At 39.2% G+C, this 16,506-nt stretch overlaps 1 protein-coding gene across 9 annotated transcripts in view; it reads right to left on the bottom strand.

Moving 5' to 3' along the window:
* NNT (nicotinamide nucleotide transhydrogenase) overlaps positions 1 to 16,506 on the bottom strand; it is a 91,541-nt gene that overhangs the window by 35,819 nt on the left and 39,216 nt on the right. For all 9 annotated transcript variants that reach the window (XM_021076996.1, XM_021076998.1, XM_021076997.1 and 6 more), the window contains exons 8-16: positions 14,272 to 14,405; positions 13,808 to 13,999; positions 13,130 to 13,283; positions 9,286 to 9,447; positions 7,582 to 7,692; positions 6,379 to 6,524; positions 4,970 to 5,165; positions 1,791 to 2,024; positions 184 to 344 (exon numbers count right to left, since the gene is read on the bottom strand). In XM_021076996.1, coding sequence (XP_020932655.1) covers positions 184 to 344; positions 1,791 to 2,024; positions 4,970 to 5,165; positions 6,379 to 6,524; positions 7,582 to 7,692; positions 9,286 to 9,447; positions 13,130 to 13,283; positions 13,808 to 13,999; positions 14,272 to 14,405 — 1,490 coding nt within the window. The remainder of the gene's footprint in view (positions 1 to 183; positions 345 to 1,790; positions 2,025 to 4,969; positions 5,166 to 6,378; positions 6,525 to 7,581; positions 7,693 to 9,285; positions 9,448 to 13,129; positions 13,284 to 13,807; positions 14,000 to 14,271; positions 14,406 to 16,506) is intronic.

Below are 16,506 nucleotides of genomic sequence, written 5' to 3'. Positions count from 1 at the left end.
GAGTGGTTTTCTTTATACTTTTCTATATTTTCCAGATTCTATAAAGATGAACCCATAACAGCATTTTAAAACATTTTTATTCCATCAAGGGTCTTGAAGAGACAGATATAAGGTTAGACTGTAACCTAACAAAACACTCCCAGTTCCTCACTAAGCACGTGCTTTCCATCGCTGACCTCTTACCATGACAGCAGAGAGAGCCGACACGGAGCCCAGACAGGTAATGCCGGTGGTGAAGCTGGGGTCCACCATGAACGGGATGATTCCACCCACACTAGCGGCCAGCAGGCCTGCATTGAGCAGGTGCCTCCCAGGGAGCAGGAGAGGGGCAGATTTCAGGATACCTAAGGCCAAGCACACGCTAGTCAGAACCTAGAACAAGTCACAGGAAACCCCCTCGCACACATACTCTTAAGCGCATGTCCTTTAATCCTAAACTACCAAAATTGAGTGTTAGAATAAAAACCTGCTACTTAAACTCTCACTTTGTATCACCAGCTGTTGAAGCATAAAAGCAAATTTGAGTACTGACACACAAATGCTAACGGAAGCAAGAAAAGTATGGCTCAACTTAACTGTCCTTTATTTGTTCACACAATGGCCTCATTACTCTTCGTCATGGAGTCATGAAAAGTGATTTTTCCCCCAAATAACCAATACAGAAGATTTTCTGTATTGGTCATTTTATTGGTCATTATTTTGTTCATATGTATTATCAAATGTCAACTAGAAGATTTTCTGTATGGTTTTCCTTATTTAAAACTTCAAAACAGAGCTCCTAGAGCATTAGCCTTTCTGATTTTATCAATAGAACCCAAGGGAGAAGAGTCTTGGTTTGCTAGTTGCTTCTAAAGACAAAGCCTAAGACAAGAATGTTGAAGGCTTGAGGTTCTTTGGCGATTTTTTTCTTCGAAGTTCCCCACTTGATTTTAATGACCTGATTATTGACAGGCAAGACCAGCTTTTTAAATCACAAACCAGTTTCTCTAGAGAATCACTTTTTCATGAAAACACTGAAAGCAGCTATGTGAGATCTTTGTTCCTCCACTTCTATTTTCTTTTTTTTTTTTTTTTCTTTTTAGGGCTATACAGGGTCAAATCAGAGCTGCAGCTGCAGGCCTACGCCACAGCAACACTGGATCTGAGCCACATCTGCCACCTACATGCTGCAGCTTGCAGCAATGCTGGACCCTTAACCCACTGAGCAAGGCCAGGGATCAAACCCCACTTCCTCATGGACACCACGTCAGGTTATTAACCCACTGATCCACAATGGGAACTCCTCCACTTCTATTTTCATGAGTGGCTTTAAGTGGTAGCAAAAGATGCCATGTTGACACCTAAAATATACACTTGTTTTCAGAGCAGAGCAGATACTGTATACTAATCACACAAATGTATTCAATAGGCTTCTCTCTTTTCTGGAAAATGGATAAAGTTCATTTCTGTGGATGCTACACCAGCATCTCTGACCAAGAATTATTAAGACATTATTTTGTTCATATGTATTATCAAATGTCAACTAGTCCCTCTATGCAAATTTCTATGCACTAATTTCTTCCACTAGTTGTCTGCAGAAGATATGGCTTCAAAGCTTTATAAGATTTGTAAGGATCAATCAAGGGAAGCCATCTTTACTAGAAAAAAAAACTTCCATAGTATGTCCCAGAGCCATATAAATACTCTTCACCTAACAGATTCTACTACTAAGCTATTCTTCGAAATCGAAATGGACCCCTCAATACCCTAAATAATAGATATTTACCTCTATGTTACACTGAATCACTTACCCTGCAATTTTCCATAGGCAATAAGAGACCCACTGAACGTGACTCCGCCAATGTAAGTACCGAGGTAGGCCACAATCTTGGTGAGATTAGCTGCCGCGTCCGTAGCGAAATGTGGATATTCTACAATGTACTCAGCTATGCAGGTAAGCACAGCTGCCAAGCCCACTAAACTGTGGAAAGCAGCAACTAACTGAGGTAAATCAGAAATCTGGATGCGTTTTGCAATTGTCAATCCTGTTGGGAAATGAAAGTCAAAAACAAACCTTGATAGACCTTTGAGAAATAACCCAATAAAGACCATACCTGAATATTATTCAGCCACACACACAAAAAAAAAAAAGATGGAAATCTTGTGACAACATCAATGAAACTTGAGGGCATTATGCTAAGTGAAATAAGTCATACAGAGTAAAACAAATGATCTCACTTATACATGAAATCTAAAAAACAAAAACAAACAAACAAAAAAAACAACCCAAGCTCATAGATACAGAGAACAGACTAGTGGCTGCCAGAGGCTGGAGGTGAGGGGTGGACAAAATGAGTGAAGTGGGTCAGAAGGTACAAACTTCCAATTACCAAGTAAGTCCTGGGGATGAAATGTATGGCACAGTAACTATAGTTTATAACACTTTATTGCATATTTGTTTTTGGTGGGTTTTTTGTTTGTTTTCTTCTTGTCTTTTTTATTTATTTTTTTAGGGCTACACACACAGCATTTGGAGGTTCCCAGGCTAGGAATCAAATCAGAGCTGTAGACGCTGGCCACAGCGACACCACAGCCACAGCAACTCGGGATCCAAGCTGAATCTGCAACCTACACCACAGCTTACGGCAACACCACATCCTTAACCACTGAGTGAGGCCAGGGATCGAACATGCATCCTCATGGATACTAGGCAGATTCCGTTTCCACTGAACCACAACAGGAACTCCCTGTATTGCATATTTGAAAGTTGCTAAGAGAGTAGATCCTACAAGTTCTCACCACAAGAAAAAAAAAAAAATTAACTATGTACGGTGACAAATATGATTTATTGTGGTGGTCATTTTGCTACACATATATATAAATATAAAATAATTATGTTGTATATCTGAAACTAGTATAATATGTTAATTTTACCTCAGTTTTTCTTTTTTTTTTGTCTTTTTGCCTTTTCTAGGGCCACTCCCGGCAATATATGGAGGTTCCCGGGCTAGGGGTCCAATTGGAGCTGTAGCTGCTGGCCTACGCCAGAGCCACAGCAACTCAGGATCCGAGCCGTGTCTGCAACCTACACCACAGCTCACGGCAACGCCAGATCCTTAACCCACTGCCTCAGTTTTTAAAAAGACCACACTTGAGGGTATCCATCATTGTCATTAATAACTATTTATCTGCTTCTTAGCAAAATATTCTCTTACAGGGACTATTCAGGTGAGAACACTGGCTTAAATACCCTCTCAAACAGCAGGTTCTTTCAACACACCTCACCAATACCCAACTCTAAAGAACCCAAACACACAGCATCAATGTCTCCTACAACTTTCGAACACTTCCCTGCACTAACGCTTCTTCAGATTACTTAAAGCTCCAACTAAACCCCTTAAATTCTTCCCACTGCGTGAAAAACCCAGACTCTCTTTCCTATCAGCCAACACTTGCCCCTGAGCACACAAGAAACAGCTGGAATGTGAAGAAGGCCCAGGTTTCAGGTGAATGGATGGGAGCCAAGTCCAAAGGTAAAGAAATGCAAATATCTGAGTAATAAACTACCAACTCAGAAGACTCTGAAGGAGTTGCCTGGCTACAGGCAGGTGATACAGAAGGACTGCAACTCAGAATATTTGCAAAGATCACTTCTAAAGGTTTTCCTGCCATGAACCTACAGCACAAGTATTTTCCCTGAAGTGCTTTTCAGGAACTATCAAGAAAGGATGCACAGTTTTCCTGGGTATGTATAGAAGGAGATATAAAGCTGAGGTTGTGCTGATCAGTATTTAACAGAATAAAAATGTGCATGTATAAATACATACATGAGTTTCAACTCATAAAAAGTATGCAGCATACAACTTTCAAACAATAATAAAATATATAAAATATATATAACTTTAACTTTCATATAGTCAATTGACTTTCACAGGATGACTGTTAATTTCTGCTAAACTCTGGTATATGTAGTCAACCCAGTGTGTTTGCAACTGATCAATGAGTGTAGCTCCCACTTGAATGTTGGCTGAGATTTTAACAAGTAAGAGTGAAACAAGGAGATGTATGTAAAAACTTCACTCATTGTCAACCACGTGAGTGGCAACCTCTGATAATGGTTTCCAAGTGCTGCAGACAATTTGCCCAGGTTTTTTGTGTGTGTGCTATTCACAACATAATGGCTACAGGCAAAAACACACCTTTTTTTTTTTTTCCATTTTAGGGCCGCACCTGCGGCTTAGGGAAGTTCCCAGGCAAGGGGTCAAATCAGAGCTGGAGCTGGTGGCCTATGCCACAGCCACAACCATAGTCATAGCCATGATAGACTGCAGCAATGCCAACTCCTCAACCCACTGATTGAGGCCAAGGATCAAACCCACATCCTCATGGATACTAGTTGGGTTCTTAACCCACGGAGCCACAACGGGAACTCCAAAACACTTAAGTTTAAGCTGCATTATTAACTATTTTCTTCATCACTTTCTTAAGTCTGGACAATCAACAAAACAATAAATGAAACTCATATTTGTAGCATTTGTTGATTTCCACGGTGTAAATACAACTGCATGGCTGATCTCAAGCTACCAGTGTGATGTCATTAAATACGTATTTGGGAAGAGAGGTACAAAAGCTCTTGTTCTACTACCAGCCAAGTGCACAGAGTCAGTGAAGGAAAACAAGAACTGAGTACAGGGCATTTTTTAACCCACTCTCCTGACACAGTTGATATTACTCTATGTTTTAAAATGTTGGTTTCTGAATGAGAAGTATACCAACTATGATGGCTTTTCACCAAAATAATATTTACTGAAGCAAGTTCCATTAAGGCAATTTAATTCCTTCATCAGTCTGGGCCTCAGATATATATATTTAGAAACAAATGCAATTAAAAGTTCTTGCAGCAAAGCCATCTGAAACCTCTGAGCCTAACTGCTTTCAGGTGTTCAAAGGAGATGGGTTTACATAAGGGCAGAAACCCACAAGTACTTACCAATGGTACCTCCCAAGGCCATTGCTCCAGACATCTGAGCCAACAATTCTGGGCATGGTTTTAGGCCTCCAAGGGTGGCTGCCAGGCCTCCAGCCACCCCAATCATGCCCAGTGCATTGCCAAGACGTGCAGTTCCCTGTGTGGAAAGTCCAGCCAGAGCACCAACACAGCACAGGCCGGAGCCCAGGTACATAATCTTTTCAAAGGAAAGGGAAGAGAGAGAGAGAGATTATCAAAACCTTCCACCTGTTGTTAGCTCAGGAAGAACTTCTTTGAAGAAACACGATTTGCTACGGATAATTTTAAATTCAGACAACAGAAGGACCAATACGAGCTCTTCTTTCAATATTTCAACATATTTTCCTATCCATTAGGGATATTAACATATTAAATACTTTAAATTGTACTTGCAAGCATACCACTTATGTAAATAGGTTTCTTCTGGATTTGACAGCATGTTCAAATGCACATAAAAGTACCTAAATTTAAACGGAGTTATTACGGGATGTAGACCTGGCCAAATGCTATAAGGGTGCCAAGCCCTGAGTTTGTAAGTGCCAAAGACTATGCCTTATACTTATGTTGTAACTCAGGCTCATGAGATTCACAGGAGGAAAGAATCATTATCTTCATTTTACAAAAGAGAAAACCAGTGCTTAAAGAGGCTATGTAATTTTTCCAAGTCAAATGATCTGTACATAGCAAATCTGGGATTCAGATATGTGTCTCCCTGGCTCACTGCTCCAACTGTTCTCAAAAGAAGATTGTTGTTCATTTAGCAAATACTATATGCTGGAAACAGGAGAAACCAAGGGAGATATGATTTTTGGCTGAAAGAGAAGTTGTAATCTATTAATAGTTACTGAAAAGAAAGGTGTGACTAAGTTCAGAACAAAGTTGAGGCTCTATTATAAATTATATTTAGACATGGAACTTTCAGAGGCATCTTGATATTTTTGTTTTTCTAAACATCATTCATTTTTAAATTATCTTTTTTAAAGGTGCTGGCATAACATCTCCTGGATCCAGAGGAGAAGGAAGTAAGTTGGAAAAGAAGTGATAGTATTTAATAATAAATTTTTCTTCAATTTTTTACTGATTATTTCATTGTATCCCTACAATAATCCAACAAGTACATAAAAAGGACACTAACACTCTTTTCAACTCTTTTTACATGTGGAAAAACTTAGGGACAAGGAGGAAAACCTGTACTTGCAGAGTTAGTAGGCCAATCTGTCTCCAAAACCAGGGGACTGCTGCTTCGAGAATGCTCTGTTTGATCAAGATGTTTTAAGAGTCATTGCTGTACTTGCTTGATAGAATCTAAATTGTGCTCATGATACTGTTAAGTCTAATTGGGATGAAGACACAGTGCCAAAAATAAAAGCTTTTTCAAAAGAGTCTCTTACTTGTTCAATGTTATAACCACTGTAGAGGGCAGCTAAATATCCTCCAACAAAGGTACCCGCAGGGAGCAGATACAGGTAATTGTATTCTGGGGGGTCAGTGGGACGCTTGAACATGTCCAGCATTCTCTGAGTCACCAGAAAGCCACCTTATCAAAGCAAAGATAAAATAAAAAGAAGTATCTCATTGAGCAACATAATTTTTTAAAGTGCTACAATTTTTCTATTTTAATACCACATCTTTATCACCCAGGAATAAATATAATTTTAAGTACCAATTTTTAAAGTTTTATGAATGTACAGTTGATTTACAAGGTTGTGATAATTTCTGTCATACGACAAAGTGATTCAGTGATACAGATACACACATCCAGTCTTTCTAAGATTCTTTTTCCATATAAATTATCACAGCCTACTGGGTAGAGCAGAATACTGGTGTGACACATCAGGTCCCTGTTGGACTGATTAAGTAAGATTTTAGAAGCCCCAAATTAGAAATGATCCTACTATTTAAGCCAGTCCTTTGAAGTGGGGGAAACCCTACATACATCCAGAAAGAAAACTTGCTATCAGAGTGCAGAACCAACTATTTCAGCAGAAGTAGAAATAACTATCAATTCAAACAGCTTGGGAATGCAAAATATCAAAGGCCAGTATTTTTTTTCTAATAAGTTTCTGTTTGGTAAGCCTTATAGTAAATGATGAAAAAAAAAAAATAACACAAGGCACCAGGTTTGCCGGACACATGAAAGAATTTTTAGCTAAAAAACAGCATCCAATAAGTTTGACACTCCAGTGATGTGCGAGGCTTCCAGTTTGCAACAACTAAGGCCAGGATAAGGCAAAAGGCTAACGTTTTATCAAAAAAAAAACTCCTTTCAGATGTTATGGTGATAGCTCTGCCAGCTTAATTCAAAACTATGCTTTCAATAACTTTCCAGTTAACATGCAGCAAGACATCATTTTATTTGTTTGTTTTGGGGCACTGAGGGGAAGGAGTGTTCTTTTATCAAATGGTTTCTAAAAATTACAGATGGGCAAAATAACTAATTTTCCTTCACAGAGAGCATTTAAAAGCTGCGTGAGACATTCTGTAAAGGCATGATTAAATTCCTAAAATCAGAATGCCTATTTTATATTGATTGATATTTGCTTCTCATGTCTCCTCTAAACACAGCACCCCGGGTTCTTTGACCATCCCCATACCTGCAATGTTGACGGAGGATATGAATGTGGCAAGAGCAGCAAGGCCCTGAGAAGTTGTGGAGGGGTACAAATGTCCTCCCATCAGCACCAATCCACCAACTGCAGTCAACCCTGGGAAGACAGCATCAATGTGGTGAAATCAAATGTCATCACTGAAAGACCTCACGTGCACAGGCATCACAAAGGAGAAAGTCCTCACACACATTCTCCATAGGCAAAGAATTAATAAGACTTTTTCTCTTTTTGCCTAAGAATTTTATTTTTTATTTTATTTTTTTGTAAGGCTTCTGAGCCGCTCATCTCACAGGCTTTTTATTTTAAATTGAAGGATAGCTGATGTACAGTATTATATAAGTTACAGGTGTACAATACGGTGAGTTGCAATTTTTAAAGGTTTTACTCCATTTTCAGTTATAATAAAATACTGGCTATATTCCCTGTGTTGAACAACACAGGCTTTTTATACTGAGGGAGCATCACTCAAATAGAACTGTGCTCTTTATGACACTTTATCTTTGCATAGTCTCAGATTTTCAATGTGTAAATGGATTTTCAGAATATTCCAAAGGCCTGCTGTGATGGGCCTAGGACATCAGAGCCCTCACAGTTTGGCATTCTATCTTTTGTTAAGGGGCTCCTTGCTTCCTTGCTGGACAGAATCTCTAGATGCTCTAGATGGCCGAATATCTGGTCTATGCTTGCTTGGATTTCGTTTTCTATTCGTGCACAGACTGCTTGTCTGCCGTCTCCAGGCGTCCCATGGAAGACTGGATCTCGTGGACTGGCAGTTTCTCAACCCAATGGAATCCCTTCCATGTATTTCCATCAATATAAGAAACAGAGTTTCCTTGGAAATCTAGTGCACAGACTGCTTGTCTGCCATCTCCAGGCGTCCCATGAGAGACTGGATCTCATAGACCTGCCTGTGTGTTTACTGGTACAGTGGCTCCATGTTGCCAGCCCCGCCGGGTCCTGCTCCAGCTTTGCCTAAGAATTTTAACCTTTGGCTTCCTAGCTCTGTTCCCCTGATAAAGCTATAAATTAATAATGTTATTAGACAACATTGCTTAGGGTGGAAAGGGATTGCCAGTGGATACATTCCATCTGAACTGGGAAAAAAACTATGTGTGAACTATAAATATATGATGGCAAAAGCCATAGCTTTGGGCTTTCCTGAGTATAGTCCTTCTTGGAATTGGACCTGTTCCCTACAGAGATCCTCCAAGATATGCCTATGACAAGAGGCGCCCACTGACTGGGGCCATGAGGTTTCCAGCCCAGGCAGCTCCCCTATCTGTCCACAGTGTGAGTCTCATTCCCCACATTTGAGCCATGGCTGGGGGTCAAAAAGAATAGTCTTGAGAAGATCTGTGGGAACTGCGTGGACCATGCTGCCACTGTGAAACACTAGTTTCCAGATTCTCTGACAGGAGTCCTTTCATTAAAGGATATCCTAACTGAAAGAAGTAACAGTGGCTCCACAGTGCTTGAAACAGAAGCCACCCAAAGGCTTGAGATACCCCCTCGGCCTTACTTCCAACCCCATCCCTGCCCCTTCTGGGAGTCCAGGTCATCACAACCATTGGCTCAGGCACCAAGCCCTAGAAATTTCAAAATACAGGCTTTATAAACCTCATGGAAAATGCTCCTAAGTTGAATAAGCTTTAGAAAACTAAGATGAGGGAAAGCAAGAAGGGAACAAACCTGAGATTGCATTAGTCACAGACATCAGTGGTGAGTGGAGAGCAGGGGTCACTCCCCAGACAGTGTGGTAGCCCACAATACCAGCCAAGCCGAATGTGGTCACCATCTGGGAAAAGGCTAAATTGGGAGCCGCAAGGCCCAAACCCAGGATCCCAGTGAGACCTAGAGAAAGACAGGAAAGAGTGTGAGCTCACATCCAATTACCTCCGGAAGATTAAAAGCACACACCCACCCACACACAAACAAACATGTGGGATAGTCAATGTTTTAAATTCCACGTCCTTGCCAATAATGACTTGTTTTGGTTTTTTGCTTTTTGTTTTTTTTTTTTTTTTTTTTTTAAAGACATTTCATGATTGGGAAGGGGGACAAAAGAGAGCGGAAGATATTGGGAACAAAACTCAATTTCCTGACCACCAACCCCCACCCCAGAATAAAATAAATTGTAAACTTCTAGTAAAATTTATGAGTCACCATAACAACAATTTTCACATTTTCCTCTGTGTAACTAACTTGTCCTCGTCTCTGTTTTAATTTCCATGACAATGCCACATGTGTTTATACAAGTGTTTTTATTCTAGAATTATAGGCCTATAAAGGATCTACCAAAGCATTTTCTACTCGGGCAAGACGCAACCTTTATAAGACAGGCTTTTGTGAGGCCAATTTCATGTCACTCTCAGATTTGGCTGAGGAAGAGGGATTTTAAAAGAGTAGGAAGGATTTCATTCACTCCAGCACCTCCCCAAAACATATGGCTTCCACCCACCCGGGACAGAAGTTTTGCAATTGCTCCTGAATCTGGACTGGACTGCTGGCCAGGGCAGTCAGCTCCAGCCTCAACACCAAGTCAGCAAACAGGATTTTACAAAGAAAAGGGGAAAAAAATACAAATTAAATTAAGAATGTGCAGAATACAAACAGTCAGCACTGAACATACATCTTTAATTATCACCTTCCCTAATAGCAAACATGTGGATGGCTGTTCTGCAGCTAAAGAAATGGTTACCTAGTGGTCAGTGAAGACAAAATGATAATGGGTGACCAGGGAGCTGGAATTTAATTTTCCTGAATAAGGTACTTTCTTCCTTGATATAAACTATTTCTTTATTAGTGGCACAGCTGGAATATTGGCAATTGACATTAATTTTACTTGAAATCGATTAGAGTGCAGTTTTGATTTTTATTTTCCTACCCACATATAAGATTTCCAAGGCTCCAATGGATGGCCTGTTAACGACCTGCAGGCTGTTAGATAGAATATTTGTTTTGTGTTTCAGTTAAACATCAGAGAAGCTGTACAGGGTTATCATTAAGGACATGTTTTCTTATTTTTATTTTTATTTTTTTGTCTTTTTGCCATTTCTTGGGCCTCTCCTACAGCATATGGAGGTTCCCAGGCTAGGGGTCCAATCGGAGCTGTAGCCACCAGCCTACGCCACAGCCACAGCAACTCGGGGATCCAAGACGAGTCTGCAACCTACACCACAGCTCACAGCAACGCTGGATCCCTAATCCACTGAGCAAGGCCAGGGATCAAACCCGCAACTTCAGGGTTCCTAGTTGGATTCGTTAACCACTGCGCCATGACGGGAACTTCAAGGACATGTTTTCTTAAGTCAGGCTGTATGGTTCAGATCCTGGCTCTACTGCTTGCTGGCTGTGTGATCTCAGGCAAGTTACTTAACCTCTCTGCACTCCAGTATCCTCATATGTAAAATTATTAACCCTCTCTGTCTTCATCTGGAAAAAGAAAATAATAATATGCCACCTCACTGAGACTTATACAGAATAAATGAGCTAAGGCATGTGAAGGCCTAGCATTCATTAAATTCCCAAATTAGTCAAGAAGCACTAAATTATCATAATCTGCAGTCAATTGTGTTAGGCATCTAAGAAAGAAATCACACATCTGGAGTTCCCATTGTGGCACAGCCGAAACGAATCCAACTAGTATCCATGAGGATGCGGGTTCAATCCCTGGCCCCACTCAGTGAGTTAAGGGTCTGATACTGCCACAAGCTGCTGTGTAGGTCAAAGAATGGCTTGGATCTGGCTTTGCTGTGGCTGTTGTGTAGGGTGGCAGCTATAGCTCCAATATGGCCCCTAACCTGGGAAATTCCACTTGCCGCATCTGTGTCCCTAAAAAAAAAAAAAAGAAGAAATCACACATCTGAAGGTTTTCTTATTAACTTCTTAATAAACTGAAGTCTTTTCTATTACACATTTAATAATATCAAATGTGTTATATCTTGTCTGTATAACAGGGGAAAAAGAAAAGTAGAAAAAAAAATAAAGAAAAGGGGGAGTTCCCATCGTGGCACAGTGGTTAACAAATCCGACTAGGAACCATGAGGTTGTAGGTTCGATCCCTGGCCTTGCTCAGTGGGTTGGGGATCCAGCATTGCCGTGAGCTGTGGTGTAGGTCGCAGACGCGGCTTGGATCCCATGTTGCTGTGGCTCTGGCGTAGGCTGGTGGCTACAGCTCCGATTGGACCCCTGGCCTGGGAACCTCCATATGCCACGGGAGCAGCCCTAGAAAAGGCAAAAAGATAAAAAAAATAATAATAAAAATAAAGAAAAGGGGAAAAAGCAGCTCACATTCTTTGAAGAATGCTAGTCAAATAGATTCCTAACACACATACAAGAAGAACACTTGGTTTTATTATAAAAGAAGAAGTTTAAGGTTAAAAAAAAAAAATGAATCTAAGGCCATCCTTTTATTACTGAATATGTCATTTTCACATCTATTGAAATGCAATAAACCTTGACTTAATAAATGTAAGAGAAACCTAGAAAAATAAATCATCACGTGTGCCTCACTATATTTCCTTATGAATCTCAAACTGAAATGGAAATTTACAACCGTACTGACAATACTCTCCACGTACAATACAATAATCTGGTTTCTTGTTTTTTTTTTTTTTTTTTTTAAAGTGCAAATAGGGACACTGCTCCATCTATTCACAATGCTCACAACTGAAGGCTTTTTTCGTCATTTTGCTGAGACATGCTCTTTATTCAAGGAGAGTTACATATTTAGCTTTAAAACATCTGGACTCACATGGGAATTTGGAGAATGCTGAGGCTACAAGAATTCTGTGTGCCTGGTGCTGGTCCTTAATTCCTTATGGTTTGCTTTTTTTTTTGTTTTTGTTTTGGCTCTAAGCAAATCTAAACATTTTCATCCATTCTATGAGACAGAAACCAATTTAAAATCAAGCATCCATATTGCAGACTCTTACAATTCATCTAGAATAAATATTTATCACTATTTTATTAGTGTTTTCATGAAGATGAACTAAAGAATCTATGTTAAATTTTAAAAAGATTAAAAACTTTTAATTGAATTTTTTGTACGAGGTGAATAAGTTCAGTGTTTACTCTCAATGCACACATTTGGTTTTCCAGTCTTACTCAATGGTGCAGACAATCACAAGTGATGTTTTATATAATATAAATAAATAAATAACCATATTTATACGCACTTAACACCAACACTCTGACATACATTACCACTCAATGTATTTGATGTAGATAAGAATATTAACCACTGTATTTAAAATGTTTTCTGTCAAAGGATGAACAGCCTGAGTACCCCTGCACACACATTTATTCCAGCATTTGTCCCAGGGCCCACATCTCTGCAGGAAGGCAATCAATGCAGCCACCATGTCCACAGAGGTAGGACAAGTGACACGCATGTGAAAATCGCTTCTAAGAGGCCCAAGACCTGATGGAATCCAACAAAGGACCACAGCATTTCACTTACAGCTTTGACAATTCATACATTACTCACGAAATTTAAAGAATCAGTACAAATATTCATAAATGGGACCCTCACCTGCTGTATACACAGAAGCCGATGTCATCGTCTTCCTGAAGGGCGTAATAGTAGCTGCTTTTTCAGCCTCCAGCTCAGCCACTGTCTTCTGTTTCACTGGGGCCCCTTGAGGAATATTTTTCGGTGTGGGAGCAGGGAAAATCACTTCGCCATCCTAACATAAATTAGAAAAACAGTATTTTTTTAAGCATGCAAACATAGAAGATGGCTACAGTGTTGGGGGAAAACTGTTCTTTGAAAAATAATTTTAAACAAGTACATAAATTCATATAATTTATAAACATTTTGTATAAATATAATACATGTACATATAAACATATGTTTGTTATGCATACATGCAGAGATGTATAATTAGTACGTGTACAGAATATATAAGGAAGAATGCAGATCAAACTTAAAAACAGATAGAGTATAATTTTTATTTTATTCAATTCTGGATTTTTGATTTTCTGTTTCTGTTTTTCAAACGCAATGCATATTTTAGGTATGTGCATGTATATAAGTCTCTGTGGTATTTTTAAATTGTTTTGCATTTTTAAACCCAATTGTTTGGCATAAACCCAACACATCGATACTTTATTAGAATCTATCTCAATTCCAACAGGATTATTCCATATGCAGAAATCCCAAAACGAATGTATAATAAAAACACAGACTGGAACAGATCTCTTTACTGACCTTCATCACTACAGTTCCTCTAATGACATGACCCATCGTACCAAAGTCAAAGTCATCTTTCACTTCAAAATAAAAATTATCTTTGTCAGGGCTGATGGCCTTCAGGAGCTTGGTGATGTTGTTGGAATACAGGGTGCTGGCCTGAGTAGCCATGCGGCTGGGAAGGTCTGTGTAGCCTATGTGAGTTACTCCCTAAATTAACAAAAACACAGTCAGAAAAGTTTACTAGTAAATGCTCATGTTCTTTCGAGGACAATTCTCAGTCAGAGTCAAGGCTGAGTTTTGAAATTATACTTCTTTATAAATATATACACATACTCAAAAGGAGCTTTCAATGCAGCTGTTTTGCATTCTAGAAAATGCCAAACCTCAGTTTCTCTAAATATTTAAAGCAGTAAATATGCATTCACAAATCACTAAAGATCTAGGAATAGGTTCACAGGTAGAGGAAGCTTTTTGCCTACCTTATGAACATAAAGCTCTCCCGGCTTGGTGGTTTCAAAGTTTCCGCCAGCCTCAGCAGCTAAATCCACAACAACTGAACCTTCCTTCATGGACTCAATCATTTCTTTATTAAATAAGACAGGAGCTTTTTTACCTAATAAAACCAAAGGAAACAGTACAAACATGATATTTTTTAAACTCTATATTCTAATTATTAGAGTAGTCTCTGGGTGCTCAGGAATTGAACATCTGAAAATTTAACTCTTTCAAGACACCTCCTCAAGTTCATAACACAGGTGAGACTGGTCAGTCTCCTAAGGAAGAAAACAGGATGGGATGAGCTGCGCCCGCATGCGCAGAAGAGAGCCTCTCAGCCAGCGAGCAAGACTTGCCATTTGCTAAACATGGAAGTCTCAGCTAGCACTGCCCTTCCCAACTGGTTTACATACAGCACCACTCATGAAGAGACGAACATTTTGCCGGTTTTTTTTTTTTAATGCATAATAAATAAGCTGGTAAGGAAACGATATGCACCCGGACAGTTCATAAAGATCACAAATGTCAAGGAATATTCAATAGTAATCTATGAATCACAAAACAGAGTATTTCCAAACATCTTAACCAATATCACCAGATATTCCCACATGCTCTATTAATCTACCTTAATCTAACACAGGATAACTTTGAGGAGAGACAAGGAAGTGCCATGAAATGAAAACAGCAGGATACCACAACTCCAAAAACCTGAGGAATCACTCAGACACTTTTATTCCCACTCAACAACCATTTATTCTGTACCTCTGGTGAGTCAAGCTCTGGTGCTGGGAAACTACTGGTAGATGAACAGAAAAGATCCCTGTTCTCACGGAACAGGCTCCTTAGGAGATATTCCACATTTTAAATTATTGACTAAGTCTTACATAGAGGATAAAGTACCAAACATAAGGATTTTTCAAGCTGTCATCACCCTCCCACCTCTGGCCCAGAGCCTCTTCTCTATTAACCAGCCTCTCATTTGTTAGCCTTTCCTCCCACCTTCCCTCCCACCTTCCTTATAACCCTCCAGGCTTAGTGGATATGCCCTCAACTACTCCTTTCACTACATCCGATTTGTATTCAGGTCCACTCCCTCTGACTTCTCTAACTACACCAACTCTACGGCCACTGACCTCACAAAGTTGAGTTGGCAGCCAACTGATTTCTCCTGCCCTAGCAATTCTGGGTTCCTTCCTCTTTCTGAGATACCTGCATCTAAGGATCAGACTCTGGATCTGTTTCTGCTCACTTTCTAAGACATCAAGTGGCCCAAATCATTCAGGATCCTAGCAAATATCCAATGTACCACCTATTTCTCTTCTTTGATTTTACTTATTCAAGCTTCACAAATTATGCAGTGGTTGACACAATATCAAATACACACCTGCAAAGACACACATACATTGTAACGGAGCTATCAAGGGTTCTGTCCCTACTATCACTCTAAAATTCAACCACTTTTGAAAGGATACCATTTTCTTTTACATAGAGTATTTTACTTAGCTAAATAATTGGAGAGTAAATTTAAAAATATATACTTAAGCCACAGAAGAAAGACACTATTGTAAGTAAAAAGCACACAACAAAATAGTTATATATAGGATATTCCTATTCAGTAAAAAAAAAAAAATTAAGTATATGTGTATGTTTCAAATGCATATATATAAACATACAGAAAATATTACATATACTGGAGAGTTCCTAGTAAATTCTATAGAGTATAATAATTAATAATATCAGGATATCTTTGAGTGGTAAGGCTAAGAATAATTTATTTTCTTCTTTGTGCTTTCCTTATCTTCTGAGTTTTCTAGAAGAGCTTGAATGTTATACTTTTAAAAATACAATAGGGGCTACAGGGAATACAATGTTGAACATAACAGGGCAGCTGCCTTTAAGCACTCACATGTGGATTAATTTTTTGAAAATTCTGAAAAGTGCAGAGATGCAAATTAAAAACAGAAGTAAAAAAAAAAAAAAAAAAAAAAACAGGGCCAAAAGAGGAGTAGAGTAGTACATAAAAATTCCAAATGAGCAAATCCTCAAAAGATGAGGTCAAGAGAGGGAAAGACTGAGAAGAAAATTTCAAAGTACTATCTTAACCCTGATGGCCTACTATGATAAAAATGTAATGCATAGTGAGTGCGGAAATGGAAGGAACAAAAGGAATAAGATGATTAGTTAGGTTTGCGAGGGGTGGGGAATCTACCCAAATATCA

This window comes from Sus scrofa, chromosome 16 (assembly GCF_000003025.6).
Source record: "Sus scrofa isolate TJ Tabasco breed Duroc chromosome 16, Sscrofa11.1, whole genome shotgun sequence".
Taxonomy (NCBI): domain Eukaryota; kingdom Metazoa; phylum Chordata; class Mammalia; order Artiodactyla; family Suidae; genus Sus; species Sus scrofa.
The sequence above is the reverse complement of the archived record's forward strand: the minus strand, read 5'-3'. Positions and strand labels throughout refer to the sequence as shown.